This window comes from Acipenser ruthenus, chromosome 3 (genome assembly GCF_902713425.1).
Source record: "Acipenser ruthenus chromosome 3, fAciRut3.2 maternal haplotype, whole genome shotgun sequence".
NCBI lineage: Eukaryota > Metazoa > Chordata > Actinopteri > Acipenseriformes > Acipenseridae > Acipenser > Acipenser ruthenus.
In genome coordinates, this window is record NC_081191.1 from 35442539 (window position 1) to 35462958 (window position 20420).

The 20420-nt window shown below is 37.8% G+C and overlaps 1 protein-coding gene across 1 annotated transcript in view; it reads left to right on the forward strand.

The window, feature by feature from the left end:
* LOC117394676 (ubiquitin-conjugating enzyme E2 E1-like) overlaps nt 1-20044 on the forward strand; it is a 29671-nt gene extending 9627 nt beyond the window's left edge. Inside the window, exons 4-6 of the mRNA XM_033993103.3 lie at nt 15881-16013; nt 18713-18860; nt 19607-20044. Coding sequence (XP_033848994.3) covers nt 15881-16013; nt 18713-18860; nt 19607-19704 — 379 coding nt within the window. The 3' untranslated portion in view covers nt 19705-20044. The remainder of the gene's footprint in view (nt 1-15880; nt 16014-18712; nt 18861-19606) is intronic.
* The last annotated feature ends 376 nt before the right edge of the window (nt 20045-20420 follow it).

Genomic DNA, 20420 nt, shown 5'->3' on the forward strand with positions numbered 1-20420 from the left:
CAGTCAAGAGTCCAGATCCCTAACCACTACTCCACACTGCTGCCCTAATGATAGTAGATGTATGCAGAGATTTTGTTGAGCAGCTTTAAGTTCACATTAATTGTTATGCAATACAAATTACTTACCTGAAGCAACACCAGTGAGAATGATGATGCAGTAAAATTATATATATATATATATTTTATATATATATAGTTTTTTTTATATACAAAAGTGCCTTTTTTTGCCATTCACCCCTAAAATGTTGAAATCCCCCAAATGGCTGCAGCATAGGAGGGAAATCCCACCAGCACACAAAAATAAAATTCAAGCCCTGGTGTAGTACTGTGATATAGATTTTGAAAAGTAATTCAGATATAACCTGTGGTTTAAAATAGTATTTTGAAGCCTGACTATTGCATGAATTGCTTCAAGACACTGGTAGATGCTGTATCATTATGGTATAAAACTAGTAATTTAATCACATTTGTAGATTTATTTAACTGATAGAAACCAGTTAGATCAAAACACCTTTCACAAATCTGAAGCACACACCTACAGTACCCAGGCAAATGGCTAGGACCCAGTTTGCTCTTCTGTGTGGTCAAAATAACTGGGCTGATTTTGGGTTAATTGGTCTTGCATGGCGGTTGGGTAATCATGTGCAATTGCACTGTGCATAATACATATTACAATAAATAATCAAATCTATTTATCTCGCCCACTAACACGTTTCCAGTTGGAATTAAGTGCTTCAACCAGTAGCATTACACTAACACCATTTGTTATCTGGGCCACTGGAACTGTACTACAGTAATTTGACAGGGTTATTGACAATTCTGAAACCCCAGAGCATAATTAAGCCTGCAAGGAATAGCAAGGCTTCAGTATGCTTCTGCAATGCTGTGCCCTGGTTATTATATGGACCCTTAGATCTTGATTAAATGTACACTGCAATCATATAAGTCAATCTCTCAGCTGTGCAGGGAGCTTGGAGTTCTAGCATGACAGTGCTGTCAAGCATATTGATTTTTACAGCTTTATTAAAACAAACATCTACAATTTGACACAAGCTTAAGAAAACCAGCCTTGGAAAGAACATTGGTTGATTTCTGGCACAACATACATTCTTTTTTTTAATAACATTATTCCTAATATAAATATTCATGGAGGTCCCATGCAGGTGCACTTGGTAAAACACTGAGTACTGTACACATTAATCATGATAAACAAATGCCTTCCTAAGGTTATTTGCTTTGCAGGAGAGAATGTACAGTAAACTACACAAGTCCTGAGATTCTCTGAAAAAAATGTCATCACAAACATATCTGACCTACTAAAAGCCCCTGGATGCTAGAAATGTTAATTACTGCACCCTCAGTGTTAATTTGCATCTTCTGTGAGAAACATAAGTGCCTTTTGTTCAAGTTTTTAAAATCCTCATCTTGTGGATTTAGGTCAATCAATCGCCAAAGAAAACAATAAGAAACAGTCCACAGTCTTCGATTCCTAGATAGTGAATAGTGATTGGTTGTTAAAGCTAAGCAAAACAAACAAAGGCAAAGTAGCGGTTTTGTGTTTGTCAAAAATTGCAGTTGGGGTAAGATGCAGTAGAGAGAATAATCAAGTAAGTGACTAATTTCAGTGCTGTCAGCAGTTATGCTGTACTGTTCACATTTCGAGAGTTTGTTTTGCATTGCAGCCAGAAATCAAATTCAAAAGCTCCATGTCAGGTATAGTGTATAATGTTACAGTATACTTTAACATGGCAATACTCTTTGTAACTTGTTTTGTTGCAGACATTTAATTGGGTTAACGCTGCACGAATATATGTCCTATGTTTTTGCATAACCACTGTTTGCATGCTTGGGGGTTTTCCAATTCTTTTCACGCAGTTCGTTATCTGTGTTTCTTGGACTTTGGTGTCAGGTATGTACTAAATAATAAATAGGCCAGCATATATGTAGTAAAGGTAGTTTACCCTACAATCTTTTGCATGTTTAAGTTTTACCTAAAAAAAACTACATAAGGATCTCGGAAGACATGATTCAGAATAGTTTTCTGTTCGGCAATGTGTTTGATGCACATTATTATTTCGCTTATTGTAGTGCAATATCAATACTGCAATACAATTTGTACACACACACATATAATATATATAATATAAATAAATAAATGAGTGCTGGGACGAACACAGGATTTTCATATTTGGATATTTGCTCATAATTTAAGTATTCAATTGTTTTCAAAAAATAATAAAAGCCATTATATTGCTCAGAACGCAGGCAGAGACAGCATAGCAGCAGGGGCAGGGGGGTATGGCCCCTGTGTGTGTGCCTTTATTTTACAGCAAGATGTGCCACTATGTAACATGTTAAAATAAAAAAAAATATCCCAGGAATAAAGAGTAAGTTGTGTAGGCCTTACTTTACCCCAGTGAATTAACTACAAAACAAAGGATGCCAAATAACAGGTCAAGTTAAACGTTGTTTAGTTTATTCCCCAAATAAACCGCATTTTATTTATTTTTTACTTTTTTTTCATTCCTTGCCATTGCCGTTTCTTCACAGTAAACAGTGGCCATAGCCATGTTTTCATAAAGTAATAACATGGTTTACTTGTGCCTTTTTGTAGCTGAACAAGCAAACAAACTGAAATTTAACTTTAAACACTTCAAATAAAACAAGCGTGGAAATGATGTTGCAAATGAAGGGGGAAAAAACTGACTGTTTTGGTTCTCGATAATTACGTTCCACAATAGAAAGTTACAACAAAAAATATATATATAATATATACAATCTATATAAAAATCACTACACATTTCTAGCAAGTTGAGCCCTCTCCCATGAGATTCTGACTCACTCTAAAGCAGCACAACGCTTTTTTGACCCAGATGGCTTTCCATAGAGATCACTATGCGTGTGCATGCATAATCTGGTTTTACTTTTTGCTGTCTAAAACTTTTAAATAGAGGTTCAAACTGCTGTGTTGATCCTGCGTTGTTTTTATGTATTAAATCTCACGTATCACATGTAGCTCTTTTCTATTTGGCATTTTTTCAACTGTCGCGCAACTTGATTTTTGCATCCAAATACAATATTTGTTAGAAAAAATTCAAAATGACTCCCCTAATTTTCAAAAAATATTTGTTCGAAAAAATTCTGATATTTGTCCCAGCACTCATATATACAGTCAACCTCGGTTAACTCCACGCCTTCGCTTAATTCGACAGACAGTCTTGGTCCCGGATTTTCATCAAGCAGCTTGCCTCTTAATTTTTTAATTCGACACCACACTTTACTCATAACTTATTACCGAAGGGATAAAAACTATTAAAAAGACTAGTGGATAACTCAACACTGTCGTTTCCCGTGGCTGAACTCTGCTTGACACTCTTGTTTCACTTGACTGACCTCTGACTGGAAACTGATCGTTCGTTCATTCATTTACAACTACCAAGTGCAGCTGGTTACAGTGTCAGTTCACAATGAGTGAAGCAAATAATTAGTTCTTGTTCAGTTGGCTTTAAGACTCTGGTTATTGGGGATAATAAGCTTGTCAGAAGAACTTTCAAAGCGTGTGTTTTTGCATGTGAGACAATCGACAACATACTGCAGATAACTAGATTATTTTTAATTACTAAAACTTTTTATTTTATTTATTTTGCTAATAAATGTTAGTACCTAACAGTATCTTAAATACTGAAACATACACAGATGCACGGACATGCACTCAAATGCAAATAATAAAAAAAAAAGTTAGCTGTGCTTTTATTCTTTACATGATCTTTTCACAAATGAGGGGACGGGATGGTTGGGCTCCGGGAAATACTCCATGAGAATTAAAGCCCTGGTTATATTGAAACTCTAGTACATTACAAGCTCAGAGGGAAAGTGATGCAGCACTTCATGTCCCGCTAGAAAATGAATCAGCTGCTGCTGCTGGTAGACAGATCAGGGAGGGTAGTAAGTATTTTACACTTTACCTGTAGTAATGTCAATGCTATGAAGTAATGTACCTTGTATAATTATTATAAATAATAAACGATTGCCCTGCGTGCCTCTACCGCTTCTATTATTATAGCAATCTGCTGTGTCGTGAAGGATGGTTTACGTATTCTCTTGGCGAGTGACCTACTACTTGCTGTTCTGACTTGCCCTGTTTTTTCTTGCTATGTGCTACTGCAGCTCGACATGATCGCCACTTCTACATTCAAAACGGAGCCTTGCGGTGACACAAGCACATTCTGTCTCTTAAAGGGATTGTTGTCTGGCCCTGATTGGATAGCAGGTTTCCCAACCTACTCAGCGTTGACTGGCTGGGCGCTGTCACTGCGCGACTAAACACGCTTGCGCTGGGCCTTTATTTTGATCAGAAGGAGAAGCCACGCCCTACGGGGCAGATGCAATTGACTTTAACCACTGCGTCTGCGATTTGCACTCGTTTCATCAGAATTGAGCCCTAAGAGTACAACTATAATAAGCAATACTTCAGAGTTATTCAATTATAAAAGTAGCTTCTGCCTATTTTTTTTTCCACGCTTTCTTTATATGCTGAATCCGGCTATTGATGTACAGGTGTTTTAGTTTGTTGCATCACAGATAATAATTATTTTGCTAACTGTTACTGCTGCTTTGTGGAATTCTGAATTTTATAACTGCTGAACCCCAGATTTTAAATGACTTGTGCATAACCTGTCAAGTTTCTCTGCATTTTGCACTGTTCTACCAAAATGCATGTAATATTTACAGTAGGCTCCATCAAATTCTACAAACACAATGTTTTTTCTTTTGTTTATTTATATTATATTTTTTTAAACAGTGTACAACATTTTACAACTATTTTTCCTCATCCAACATCTTGCCCCATGATGGCTAACTGGAACACTGCTGCAGCAGGGGGTGATGGCATAATTTATTTTTTGGGATGACAACATTCTTTCTCTACACTACTCTCACTGAAAAATAAATACATAAACACTGCCATGAGACTTGCAGTCTGTATTTTAAAATAATAAAATATTATTACAGATATACAGTACAGATATGTCATATAAGCATTTCATTTCTATCATTATAAACATATTTGTCAATCTTCATGTTTTAATAGTTTTCGATGGATTGTGCATGTCCAATAAATAACTAATATCGCCTCTGTTCAAATCTAGTAAAAATAAATAAATAAATAAATAAATAAATGTAAATATGGTACATAACAAACCAGGTTGGCAGGTGCCTTTATTTTACAGCAAGATGTGCCACTATGTAACATGTTAAAATAAAAAAAAATATCCCAGGAATAAAGAGTAAGTTGTGTAGGCCTTACTTTACCCCAGTGAATTAACTACAAAACAAAGGATGCCAAATAACAGGTCAAGTTAAACGTTGTTTGCCAGGCAAAGTTTGTCTAGAAATGCTTCTAAACAGTAAACTTACTTTCTTTCTTTCTTTCTTTTTTTATTTATTTTTTTATTTATTTATTTTAAACATCCCGACAGTACTGTACACGCTAGACCAGGGGTGGGCAATCCTGGTCCTGGAGGGCCGGTGTCCCTCCTGGCTTTTGTTCCAACTGTGCTCTAAATTACTTAATTGTACTGATTATTACCAATTATTGGTCTAATTAAGTAATTTAGAGCACAGTTGGAACAAAAGCCAGGAGGGACACCGGCCCTCCAGGACCAGGATTGCCCACCCCTGCGCTAGACCAACAAAGTTGACTGTAAATTAGTACACAACGCGATTTTTTAAAATCTGCTAACACCTTAGTGCCTGACCGATGGTTTTTGCTGTTGTAACTTTACTAGATTGCTGCATTTAAATGGCAGGTCCATGCATTAAGAAAGCAGCATCACTTTTTTGCTAATTTACAAAAAAAGTAAATACTACCTTTTAAATTTAAAAGATTAGTCTGTACATTGACAGAGGCTCTCTTGACAGCCATTTCTGGGTTTCTTTGTAACCAGTAGAATATCAACTTTTCCCACAGTTAGCAAATCAGAAGTGAGGTATGGTGTAAACACTTTTTAAAATATTTGTGTGTAGCCAGAGTGTCTTTCTAGCAACAGAACGAACATAGGAAAAATAAATAAAAACTACTTGTCCGATGAGCAAAGTATAATGGCAAATCTTGTTGTCAGTCACAAATCTTGTTGTCCCGGTCATCGGGCAATATTAATTGTACAACCCTTGTATATATTTCTTACCTCGTCTGATGAATTCCACACAAAGTGAACTCCTGGTCTCCATTTTGCTTGGGTCAGGAGAACAAACAGATCTCTACCCCATGAGCGTGGGCTCGGCAGCAGGGATAAGGATACGCCTGCAAAGCCAGCTGCAGCCGCTGCAGAGACATCAACCAGCGCTACGCAGCCATCTACTTCACAAGCCATGATGGCCCTATGACCAGAGAGCAGTTCTTCCAATGGATGGAAGAATTTGAAAGTTTTAATCAGGAGCAGATTCCACAGCCTGTAACACATGCTGTGGGCACGGGCACACCAATACAAACGGAAAGGTACGGTCAGCATTACTCCGCGGAGGTGCCTGACCGGTTAGAAGATGATGTCACTAACTCCGCCCCTGACGATGACATGGAGGAGTATGCAGATGCTCCTGTGCCAATATATACAAATGCTGATGCTGTTTTGAGAAGGATTGCATCCTCTCTCAATATAAATATCCAGACAACTGCAAAGGATGAGGATGATTTCCTGAGCATCATTGATGCAAAAAACAAAAAGTCCTTTGAAGGGTTTCCCTTTCACAAGGCAGTCAGGGAGCCCATTGAGGCTATATGGGAGGGACTGGCTTCGGCTATGGCGTGCCTCCCAAGGGTAGACCAATTCTACAGGGTGCCTGCTGGTCAAAAGGACCATTTGTTTAAACTACCCAGGATAGATTCCATCCAAGCTACACCAGGGGTGATTACATCGTCCAGACCCCCAGCATCAGATCACGCACACAGGAAGGAGACATTCCTGAAAAGGAGCTACATGGCATCAACAGGTGGTATGCACGTCAGTAACTACCAAGTATATTCTGCGAAATACCAGCATAAGTTATGGAGTCAGTTGTCAGCTGCTCTACAGACACCCACACCAGAAAACATCGAACTGGCCATGCGGTTAGCAGAGGGAGGTAAAAATGTATCCAAGATACAACTTCAAGCTGGCTGTGACGCAGTTGACACCAACGCCAGAGCTGTGGCAAATGCAGTGGCTGCTCTGAGATGTCTCCAAATGAAGACATCAGCGCTAACTACTGATACACTCGCCAAAATAATGGAGTTACCCTTCCAGGGGCAATTACTCTTTTGGCACCGGACTCAAGGACGCACTGTCTCACGTGAAGGAGGCAAGACGGGCTGTTCGCTCCTGTTCACAGGGATGAGAGGTACAACGTTCAGGAGAGGCTCTTTCAATAGACAGCTGTATTTCAGACACCAATCACAGCAATCCGCTGAAAACGTGGCTAAGGAACCAGACCATCGAGACTGTCACTGTCATTTCAGAAAAGGAGGTAAACCCTCTACTCCTTCCTGACACTTCCCACCATCCATTGCCTTCCCCCTCACCTCTGCCAGTAGGGTGCAGGGTTTCTCAATTTTTAACAAGCTGGCAGAATATAACATCCGACACCTGGGTCCTTGGCATCATACAATTTGGTTACAAAATAGTATTCCAATCTCAGCCGCCAAAAACAGAACTGGTCACGGCCACAAGCATCTTACAATAAGAAGTCAAGTCCATGCTCCTTTCCCGTGCCATAGAACAAGTCCCCTCATCTTCAAGAGCAGGGCCATTACTCAAAATACTTTGTAATTCACAAGAAAAATTGATAATTCAGACCTATTCTAAATCTCTGAGTTCTCAACAGATGCATCCTGTCAAAGATTCAAGGTGGTATCACTAAACACTATTGTCAACAAAGGTTTCTTACATGAAAAACAGCATTTCTAGTTGCGGTAACATCAGCAAGAAGAGTAGGGGAACTTCAAGCCCATTTGCAGACCTAACCCTCAGTTTTTACTGAGTTATTACAACAGGTAATAACATTTCCGGATTTTCACCCAAAACCTCACAAATCTAAAGAGGAGGCCAGACTTTATCTGATTGATGTCCAAAGGCTCTAAATTTTTACTTTTGCAGGACCTGTGATATTAGACCATCAGGGCAACTATTTATCTCTTTCAATTCACAAAAGCAGGGCAAACCAGTTTCTAAACAAACAATTTAAAACTGGATGCATTTCATTCTGCTACAAATTAGATAACAAATCAGGATCTATCGAAGCCCACTCTGTGAGGGGAATGGCTACTACCTAGGCAAAACTAAAATCTGTCCCAATACAGGACATCTGCAATGCTGCAACGTGGCCCTCCTTGGGGACTTTTATCAAACATTATAATTTTAGATGTCTCGTGTTCTCAACCTTGTTTTGCTCACTCAGTATTATCTGTGGCATCTTCTATTAATATTTAGCTTTGGTATAGTTCTCTCTGTGTGGAGTTCATCAGATGGGGTAAGAAGACAAAGGTTACCTGGAATATGGTTTCTTCATAGAATGATGAACTCCACACACCTATATCCCACCCTCCTACACCCCTTTTCTGTGTTTTTTTTTTTGTTTGTTTTTTTGGCACTTTTTGAAATTTGGGCAATAGTACTTAATTGGAGGAGTGTTTTATAGGGGAAGGTTTTATACCTACTTTGGCGCCAAAAAGGACTGTATTGCAAGGATCTCTGGGGTAGAGATCTGTTTGTACTCCTGACCTAAGCAAATTGTTCACTCTATATATATATATATAATATATATATAATACCAGTACTGAGCTATATTGTAATTTTCCAACATGTGGAATATATTTGACTTTATTAATGATTCAATGGAATCAACCAAAATTACTCATTTCTCAAATTATAAATTTATTTCCAAAAAAAATGAAGTGTCACAATTATTGGCACCCTTGTTTTCAGTACTTTGTGCACCCTCCCCTTGCAAGGATAACGGCACTGAGTCTTTTTCTATAATGTTTAATGAGATTGGAGAACACATTGGGAGGGATCTTAGACCATTCCTCCATACTGAATCATTCCAGATCCTTGATATCCTTCAGTCTGCGCTTATGCATCCCGCTGCATAAACAAGCAAGTACCACATTCTGAGGAACATGCTACCAAGCAGTTAAAAAAAAAAATGTCCATTTTAATTTTGTTGATGCAAAAGTATTGAACTGCACAAGTGTTATGTAAGAAAGGAAGGAAACAAAAAAAGGTCTGTAGATATTCAACAATACATTTGAGCAAAAATTATATATTTTTTAAAAAAAAAATTTAAACTTAGGCGCACATGTCCCTAAAAAAGCGTCTGTTATGTTCTTTGTTGTTGTGGTTGTTTTGTTTTATTATTGTTATTACATATTGGACACATATATTAAATCCCGCTAATAATTATTGATCATAGCTTACTGGTGGATCGCGGAGCTCGTTGAGATCCACCAAAATCTATCGCAGTGTTTGGTGTATTGGCCACCACTGTTCTACTTTTAGTAAGTGTTTACACACATTATTTTTTTTTTTTTTCAATGTTTGTTTAGCTCGGATTACATTTTGATCCTAGAATTCCTTCCCATTGAAACCAGGATGAACAGAATTTTTGTGCATCCTCCTTAGGCTAGTCCTTAGCCTAATTTACACTTACTTTCATGAACTTGTGTGGCAACCCACTCCAGAACTATAACACTTTGAAGGCTTGCCAAAACTAATCTAAAATCTCCTGATAAACAAGTGGTGATCATTGCCATTATAACGCAAAGCAAATTAAAGAAGCTGTGTTAGCATGCATTTTGATGTATATGTTTCAAAGATCCTTATTAACACTAATCTTGAACTACCGTACCTAAGGTAACATGTACTCCAAGATTAGTGTTCATTGGGTTCAGTCCTTCCTGTTTGTTCACAGTGTGATTGTGTAACAATACTAGAATCATGGCCCACTCTTGTAGTTACTCAGGGAAGCAACACATTTTTAAAACAAAGAGAATCTTTATTTAAACACTGTGTTTCATAAGTTAACTGTGAGACTCCAGGAGTTTTACATGCAGAACCTTGTGTAATAAAGAAACACTGTTCAACAAAAGCAAAAGTGTGGTACGTATTTCTAGATATTAAATCATACTTGTTGGGCAATTCATTATTGTATATAGGTCTCAAATGTCAATATTTGAAAGGAACATGTTACCCTAAACATGTATTTATTTTAAAACATGATACAGTATATGGTACTACACTCGATGAAATCTGCTTACAACCCACGCTTTCAGTTAGTGTTGTGCTTGCTTGATTATCTCACCTTGTGGTGTTCCTATTCCTCCAGTGGCTTATTTCCCATCAAAACCAACCAGCTGCCTTCCTTATTGACTGACATCCTTTCAGCCAGTAATATGCTGAGGTGAAATTATGTAACAAGTGTAACAGATATCCTGTTAACCCAATGTTCTAAAGTTAATAATACATGTTGCTACGGTATAAAGTTTTCTCAAAACTGTGTAGCAAATGGAGGTGCAAAACATGTGAGATTTACAAAATTATTTTGTTAGTTACAATTACTTGAACCGTGAATTTATTTAATTCTACTGTATATATTATACTTGGGGCATTTCGTTTACAGTTTTTAGTTTTGGTCACGTGATGTCCCTTTTAAGGTTATATTGAGCCAGCTCCGTTTCTTAAAATCTTGGAAAAGCATTGATTTGTGAAACAAGATAACTTGTTTTTTCTCCTGAAACTTGAACGAGACGATGATTCATTGATAATGTAAAAAATGAAAAAGGCAGCTCCTTATTTTTAATTCAAACGGAACACAAAAAGCGAGTTCAGTTAAATTGCTTTTCCCGGATTTAAAATCTTAATGACCTGTTTTGCAAAGAATAATTTCCTCTTTTATTATTATTTGTTTATTTAGCAGACGCCTTTATCCAAGGCGACTTACAGAGGACTAGGGTGTGTGAACTATGCATTAGATGCAGTCACTAGCAAAAACGTCTTGCCCGAAAAGACGGAGCACAAGGAGGTTAAGTGCTCAGGGTCACATAGAGTCAGTGAGTGAGCTGGGATTTTTAACCTATTAATTAAATCAATTTAACTTCACTCCCTGTTTGCGTTCGGTTTGATTAAAAATAAGGGGCTGCCTTTTTTTTTTAAAAAAAAACATTATCAATGAAACAGGACCATAGTCTCAATCAAGTTACGGGAGAAGAAGCTTAAGTGAACTTGTTTTGCAATCAACACTTTTCCAAGAGTTTAATTGAATGGAGTTGGCTGAAAAAAAGGGACATCACGTGATCAAAAATAAAAAACAAAAACAGAGCCCTATACTATACTATAAGGCTGTGGATTGTGTATGTCTTTGTTGCCATTTTGTCAATTTCATATCTGCAGCGGCTGGCTAGATTGAAATATGTGTATTGTCTAAGTACGTTTGAGGGTTTAACTCCAGTCTAAATGAACAGCTGCATGTAATGGGTCTAAATGAGTGGAATTTTGTATTGAATGTTTCCTTTACTGTATAATGTTATGTGTTGCTTTGGGGGGGGGGGGGGATAGAAACATGATTTTCAGCTTTTTCTATGGTTGCCAATTCCAGATAGTTGTGGTCTCAATATGAATAACCAGCCCACTTGTCCTGGCAGCAAGTTTCATTTTTGCTGTACTTCTCCAAACAGTCTATGCAAGTTAGACAGGCACATTGGTTACAGATTTAAAACACTACTTGCTGATTTTATTAAAAACAAACAAAAAAAACTTTAAATAAGAGGACCTTTCTTTTAATAAAATCACTCTAATATAGCGGTTCCATTTACAGTATATTTAGTGTTCTGCGTTTCTGGTTTAAATACACAATATTTTGATTAAAATGCTGTTTTATTTTGACTCTGACATTTGTAATAAGCAGCCCTACATTGTATCCTAGGATACAGCAGACATTTAGACATCAGAGGATCAAATAGCGTTCAAGCGTGGTTTTCTGTCACCTCACAAACACATTATGATGTTGGCCAATCAAACTTATTGTGGCAATTGCTTGGCGTAGTAACTACTAGCTTGATCAAACTACTAGCTTGATCAAAAGCTAAATTGAAATACTTACACGAAAATATTATATTTTTAGTGGATGAGGAATGGGGAGAAAACGTAAATCAGTTTATGAATATACATAACTAATGTTTCGAAGTATACAAAAAGCAGAAATAGCAGAAGTGGGTCAGATGAGGCAGAGGAAGCATAGCGCTGCCAATACTGCTGCATTTGAGGTTCACGCTGACAATAAAAGAACATACTAAAAAAGCGACACATTAAACTAAAGCAATAAAGTAAACTGAAAGACAAGCAATCCATTTATGTGGCTTTTAATAAAAAGAGAGCATAGAATGACTGTGTTAATGAGTTTGTGAGAGTGCTGTGCTTTGCTGGACAGCCACTATTTATTGCAGATAGGTATGTATTGGTGACTTTGTGCGACAGTACTATCTGTCCATCAGCTAAAACACTGCCTAATGCCGACAATCTTAATCATAAATATTTGACAGGAAATGGTGATGCTTTAGTTCAGGGGTGTCCAATCCTGGTCCTGGAGGGCTGGTGTCCCTCCTGGTTTTTGTTCCAACTGTGTCCTAAATTACTTAATTGGACAATTATTACCAATTATTGTTCTAACTAAGTAATTTTAGGGCACAGGACACCGGCCCTCCAGGACCAGGAGTGTACACCCCTGCTTTAGTTGATATGGAATGCATTGATGGTCCAGTGTGATTTGACGCATTTCCCGATGGCTTGCACCACCCAGTTCTGTCTTCTTTTTAGGATTTCAAGGCAAATTAAACCTGGCTTGTTTTGTGCTGATGTCATGTTCATAACTTCTGTAGATACTAGCTCTGTCAGCACAGTGATTGCTCAAAACCGAAAATGTGGACCACTAAGTATGTTTAAGAGTGATTTGAGAACTCTCTAACAAGACAATTCACAGAACACTATGAAGGCTAAGTCCACACTACATAATCTCGAGAACTGTACTGTAACATTCTAATGAATCCAACACTATAAAATAGTATGGTTACAGTTCCTAGCAGTGCAATTGACAGTGGACCGTAATTATGATAGTATCCCAGCCTGCACTGTGTTTCATGTTTAAAAGAATGTTATTCACCATATTAATAGGTGCATATTGCTAAAACATATTAAATTGTATTTAATGAATTAATAAAATATATACAGTGAATATACACACACACACACACACTATATACAGTATCCACCACTTATATCGTTTTATATCGGGCAAATAGCATTTGCCATTTGCCATTCCCATTGATTTCAATAACAAAGGCATCATTTATACCGTGTTAAGCATGTAGTGTATTTCGGGCAAACTCAGCCGTTTGGATCTTGTTGCCATTCACATAGATTGAAATAACAAGTACGCTGCTTTATTACTGTAGTAATCGCTCTTACTAATCCACCATTCAGCAGTTTTCACCTCATTACCTTGCGATTCACATAGATTTCAATAAAAAAGGCAGCACTTTTTTGTAGTCAAAGCTTAACAGATCGATCAATCAGCTGTTTGCATCTCGTTTCTTAGTGATTACCCCTGTACTGTACCTTGGCTATTTAATCCCTGTACGCAGTGTCAGGTTTATTTACAGTGTGAAAAAACAGAAATAACTGCAACAGCAAGCAAGTATGCTGGAAAGAGAAAAGCGATGAGCATCAGCACGAAAATTCAGTGTGTAAATAAAATGTCTCTGTTTGATGCTGTGCGCTTGCTGAACCATGCTTGGAACTCTGTCAATCAGCAAACAATGCAGCATTGCTTCAAAAAAGCTGGGTTTTCTGTAGTTGAGGAGGAGAGTGCAAATACAACCGAAACTGAAACTCCAGAGTGGATGTCAGAGGAAGAATTCTCAGCTGCGTCACCTTGGCGAGCAGACACTGAAACAGATACTGATGATGTAAGTGTGCGTGCTCTGCTTTTAACACTGCGGTGTGCTATGGAGCAGCATCCGGATATAGAGCCGAATTGGAATTTTTTAGAAAACGCTGACAAAGTTTGCTGTCCATACTCGCAAAAAAAGACCGTCCAGAGTTTTTCGTTGGAAACAATTTGCAGTAATATAGCCTACCTGTACTGTACTTGTTTGCACTTCTTATTACATTCATAGGTTTTATTGGTGTAATGCGTGTCTTTTAATAAAGATTTTTAACTTGCTTGTTTTGTTTACTGTACTGGTGATTGGTGGGCATTTTGAATGTCAGGTTATTGTGTGGGAGTTTATACCATCCATCGCTGGCTGCGGGTGAATCACGTATCACAAACACGCTCGTACTAAGCGGTGGCGACCTAATATATATATGTATATGTAAGTAGGGCTTGCATTTTGGGGGGTTTATTTTTGAGCATGTGACGTCCCTTTTGAATTAATTTTGAGCTGATTTTTCTGTGTTTTTATTAAACTCATAAAAAGCTTAATTACAAAACAATGTCACTTGTTTTTACTTTCATATCTTGACTCTGAATCTGAATCTGTTTCATCTTATTAGCTTCAGTGTCGCCCGTCGCATTGCAGGCAGTGTGAACGGCTCATATCAAAAACACATAATTTTATTTTATTTTTTGTCGTGGTGTGTCGTACGACACATTCGCTTGTCCCATCGCGTCTTGATGTGCAGAAGCCTTTAAACTTTATTGTGATCTATATTTCAATTTCAGCTACTGTATTTGATGTAAGACAACAACATTGTTAATAAAGTATGAAATCCTTTTGTTGTAGGGAGAGAACAACATTCTCATTTGAGACTATCCGTATTGTTAATGAAGATGATAATGTAAATAGAACATGATGGACTGTTGCTATAGGCACCTATCATATTTGCTTTCTTAGTGGTCTGCCTTAAGTGGTCTGTTCTTGCACAGCATAACTGTCATTTAGCTTCCTGTGGTCTTTTGCATAATGCTGCCCCACATGCTGTTGGTCTGTTAAGAAAACTCTCCATTACGAGTAAAATCAGTTATCTGTATGAAAATAAAACAAAACCATACACAAGGGTATTTATTGCTTGGGTACTAGGACCCACCTCTGAAGTGTGGCAAGTTGTTTTTTTTGATAATTCTAACCAAACTGCATTCTAGGATTGATGCCCTGTTAGTTTTTAATCCCAGCTAACAGCATATAAAGCAAACCAACCTCATTGCGCACCATCTTTTGCAATTTTGACCATTAAATATGGGCAATTGTAGCAATCTAAGCCATGGTGACATACTTATGCGTAACTTTTTGGATACTGATGAATTGGGCTTATAAGGCTACAGTATATCTTCATTTGTATTTTATTCAACTTCATGTGAATGTTGGTTGTAGCAATTTTTTCACGGCAAGGACTTCTGAACTATAGAAAGACTATAGATCAGGGGTGTCCAATCCTGATCCTGGAGGGCCGGTGTCCTCGTTCTTGTTCTAACTGTACCCTACATTAATTAATTGGGCCAATTAAGCTTCTAATAAGCACTTAATTGGTCCAATTAAGTAATTTAGGGCACAGTTGGAACAGAAACCAGGACCAGGATGTGACACCCCTGCTATAGACTGGTTTCTATTTGGACTCCAGTGGGTATATGCATGTGTTTGTGTTGTAGAATATTGCAGTAGCAGCTATTTTCTGCTTATTGGTTGCAAGTCCTGTCTAGTGTTAGACTAAAAAACATCTATTTCACCTGTCTTGTTTTCTCAGTTTCTTTATTTTCTCGGATCCTTGGTTGCATATTGTGATCAGCCTTGTCACTCTGTTGCCATCACAGCAAGATGCTGTTACCCGCATCTAACTTTTTGTTTGTTTGTTTCATAGTGCCGGTCCTAAGGGAGATAACATCTATGAATGGAGGTCGACAATCTTGGGCCCCCCTGGGTCAGTGTACGAGGGAGGCGTCTTCTTCCTGGACATCACATTCACACCTGACTACCCTTTCAAACCTCCCAAGGTAAGACGTTTTCCAGTGCTTTAGTTTGCTTTCCAACACCCTTAAATACACTTTTTTGCAGGTCATGAAGCATGTTGTCGAAGTTATGGGATGGCAATTACCATTTAACATTAGTTTTTAAACCTATAGTTGATTAATCAACCAAGACAATATGCAAACCATTGAGGTGTTGTCATTCCAGTTCAGGTGGGCCAACCCCTTATTTCAATGATTTTAAACAAAAAAAAAAAATGGAGGTAAAATAATTCAGGTTTAGTTGAGCATGGGTATTTTAACCAGCTTGACACATTCTCGCCAATGTGGGGGGGCTGGGGGGGGGGAACACCTCCCCCTGAATTTGTGTTGACCTTGAATTTTACAACAGTACAAAATAAGTACACAGAAAACAAATATATACGTTCTACGTGATGGATTACCATATTCTAGCATTGACAGAACATAATACAACTCTTAAGTGTACATTGTCTCCACAACGGCCACTTAATGAATCCCAGTGGTACTGCGTGTTACTGTAAATAAACCAGAAATAACTTCTGTCTGTTCTGTTAAATGTTTTTGTTACTGCTTGGAGGATGAGATGCCCTCATTTTTGTACTCTTCAAATAATCTGTAGACCCAGTGCCTGTAAGGAATTTGTTTGCTTTTTAAAATATTTATATTGCATTTGTCATGTGGGAGAAGTCTTATCCATAGGGGAGCCCTGTGGAGCCTGATGGCACCAGCTCTGAAACAGGCAAATATGACCGTCGTACAACTGTAAATGGCATGAGACGTTAAAAAAGGACATTTACATTTCTTCATGTAAAACAGTATTGCTTCTGTCAAATTATCCTCCTGCTGTACAGCGCGGCTGGAAAGCCCTGTCTAAGAACGTTTGTGCAGTGAAGAGCATAGAGGCTTATAATCTACATAACACACACAGGTAGGACTGGTAATGGAGGGTTCTACTATGAGTAATCTCCTCCCACTAAATTTCATAAATGCTTTTAGTTTCCATTTCTTTGCATTACATACACCCTGACTCAAAATAGCAGTTTAATGTAAACTATCTTCTGATTCTTTTAAACATCTAGTTTACCAGACTTATTTTGTTTCACGTTTAAAGTAAACTAATGAAACCTGACTTCATTGAAACTTAAATCTTGCATGTACACACAACTGTTGTGTGTTTTTGTTTAGTGGATTGGAGTTTACTTGTCTCACTGATGCAATGCTGAACTAGGACCACAAGATGGTGCTTGAGTGTCCACTTAAAATTGAATTTTTATTTCCATTACCAAAAATGTAATTAAAAGCGCAAACATTAAATATGGCACAAAAAACACCATGAACATACTGTCAAAAAACTTAAGGCATGAGTCAGGTAGATGTTTTATTGTACATGTTCTTCAGTATTGACAACTGTAGAGATGAATTTTGCACTGGCTGCTCTCCTTTAAAAACAAGTACCCCCATTTAGACTTCCGATTGGATCATTAGTCAAGTGGCTGTTCAGGGGATAACGTGTCTGGTGTTATCATCTGAGTTAGTTTGGGAATCATGGCTTCACATGATGCCAGGTAGTGGCAAAGATTTTTGACTGAAGTCCAGACTGCCACATTTAAAATGCTGGGATCTCGGGACGCAAAAAGACTTGTTTGGTCAATTCTTATCGAACCACAGGTTTGTACACTAACCGTCCTTTACAATGCTGTGGTGTGTCAACCACACCATGTGATGGCCAATATCTACACATATATATATTGTAAGACAGCAGGGAGGGGGTTAAAGCCTCCTGGAAGAAAAACATGTGCGAAAGGCACGTTTGTTTAGTTTAATTATTTGTTATTGTTTAATTGTTTTATTGCTTAATTATTCCCTGCACCCGGAGATCATTATTAAATTAGAACCAGGTGCAGGGTATAAAAGAGGAGCAGTCAGATTGCTCAGGGCTGCTGAGGAGAAAGAGGCAGGAGAGGTGCTCTGCTTCCCTAGCAGTCGTGAGGACGACATAAAAAGTGTAAGTCGGAAGAAAAGTGTGTTTTTGTGTTTGGCAGGTAAACGGCTTAGCCGTCCTGCGGGTTAGTTAGGTTCCCGCTGTGTTTAGCTAGTGCTCATTTAGAGCTAGGTGTTTATTTATTTTGTGAATTAAATATAGCGCAACCGCGCTTGAAAAACCAAAGTTCCTGTGTCTGGGTCAATTTTTAAAGGGGCAACGAACCTGAGTGGCAGCGGTCTCATTCACTAATATATATATATATATATATATATATATATATATATATAATTGCTTTTACTAAAGTATTTGTGACTTTGACATTCACCAATATGACTGACTCTGATTTCCTTATGATTGAGTATTTTATGAGGCATATCAGTCATTGTCCAAGAAAAATTACCATTTTGTGGCATCTGTTTAACCTCAGACCATATCTCATACATTTGCAAATCAATCTTAATACTTGTTACGTCAAATAAATTTGATACTATAGCCATTGATATATAATTGCTTTTGTTTGATTTCCATATAATAATAATAATAATAATAATAATAATCATTGTACATTATTAAGTATTGCTTTGAAATTCAGTTCACCTCTGTATTGTATGATTCTCTATCAAGTTTGCTTATGGAAGTCATCCATATACATGACCCCTAACTACCCCAAGCCAGCTGGATCAGGCATAAGTGTTTAATAATTATCTGTGGATGTCTCCAGGTGACCTTCAGGACAAGAATCTACCACTGTAATATTAACAGCCAGGGAGTGATCTGCCTGGATATCCTAAAAGACAACTGGAGCCCAGCACTGACAATCGCCAAGGTTCTCTTATCGATCTGCTCGCTCCTTACAGACTGTAACCCTGGTAAGAATTACACAGAACTGAAGTCCTTCACTCTTGGAATAAAGTCATCCTTTTAATTGGATGGTGTCCATACCAGTTTTATGAGCAAAAAGGGGAATTGTGTGAAAGGTTACATTTGTATTCATGTCTGTGGATAGATGATTATTTACTGCAGGTAATACAAATCTAAAAGATTTTTCATCCCTCAAACTGCCCTTGATACAGGGTGGGATGATGGCACACACAGATGAAGGGACTTTCCCCATTGTAGCCTGTGTGTCGGTGGTTAACAGCCATTTGAAATCCAGACATGGCACAGCATGCTTGTGTGTGCTCATTGCAGGGCTGCCTCCCAAGTTTGCTCTTGTGTATTTCTCAACATGGATGAAAGGACACCAAGTTCCACACTGCACTAAGTGTTGCTTGCAGTAAGTGTTGAAAAACAGTGGAAGAAAAGGGAAGCCAAATGCTTTCTAACCTGGCCCTTGTAGAGACATGACTTTGGTTACAGCACTGTTCCCTCACTAGTAACTGGGATTGTAGGTAACCATGCATATTTAACATGGTTAATATCTATAAAACAAATATTGCAAATATTCTCAAACATGGTCATTCTTGGAATGCATCATCCAGCTTTGCTGTATGTAGCCCCTGTAGGACCTGTGCTAAGCTGAACAAAATGCTTTATAATAGTGACTCATGAGGCAGTTGCCATTGAGTATGACATTGCCCTTGTCTAATTCTGATTTTCCTTTGATTCTTTACAGCTGATCCACTCGTTGGAAGCATTGCTACTCAATACATGACCAACAGAGCAGAGCACGACCGAATAGCCAGACAGTGGACCAAAAGATATGCCACATAATTTATAGCTGTCTATTCCTGTTTTACTTGTAATGAATGGAGCTGCTTTTGATTTGGGGCGGGGGGTTGTAGGGGTTTTGGTGGGTATTTCTATTGCAGATTTTATTCAGTCTTTTTTTATTTCCTGAGAATGTTTTGCTGTTGTAAGTTAAGGTATTTTGGGTCAAAAAATAAATAAATGGCAATACGTATTTAAGTGGTTATATATATTTTTAAATGGTTATTTGTGGCTGCAATATTAGCATTCTACATTATTTCAACTGCTTGTAAAAGGTAAATGGCATGTTTTCCCCTCAAACTTCAGTTTTCAGTGTGAAACTTCAATAAAGTCTTGACACCAAGCCCTCTTGTGATATGTGGGTTTTCATTTATTTTATTTTTTTTCCATGGATGCATAACTTTTGTAGTGCTGCATATATCCTATTGTGTGCTTAAACATCTTTCACATTTCCTGTTGTGAGTAAAACATGGGTGGTCTTGGGAGAAGTGGTGATGTTTCTAGGTAATTGCTTTGTCGAAGTACAATAATTAACATTTTAAAAAGTAATAAAGTGTGTGTGTTGCTTTATTGAAAGTTGTTGAAGCCATTAGATGAAACCTCATTGCAAATATCACTAGGAATTGATTTCCCCATCGGAAATACACTGATTGGACAATGTAAGTAAATTTTTTTTTTTTTTTTGGAAACCATTTGCAGGATTAAAGTAAGGTTAGATT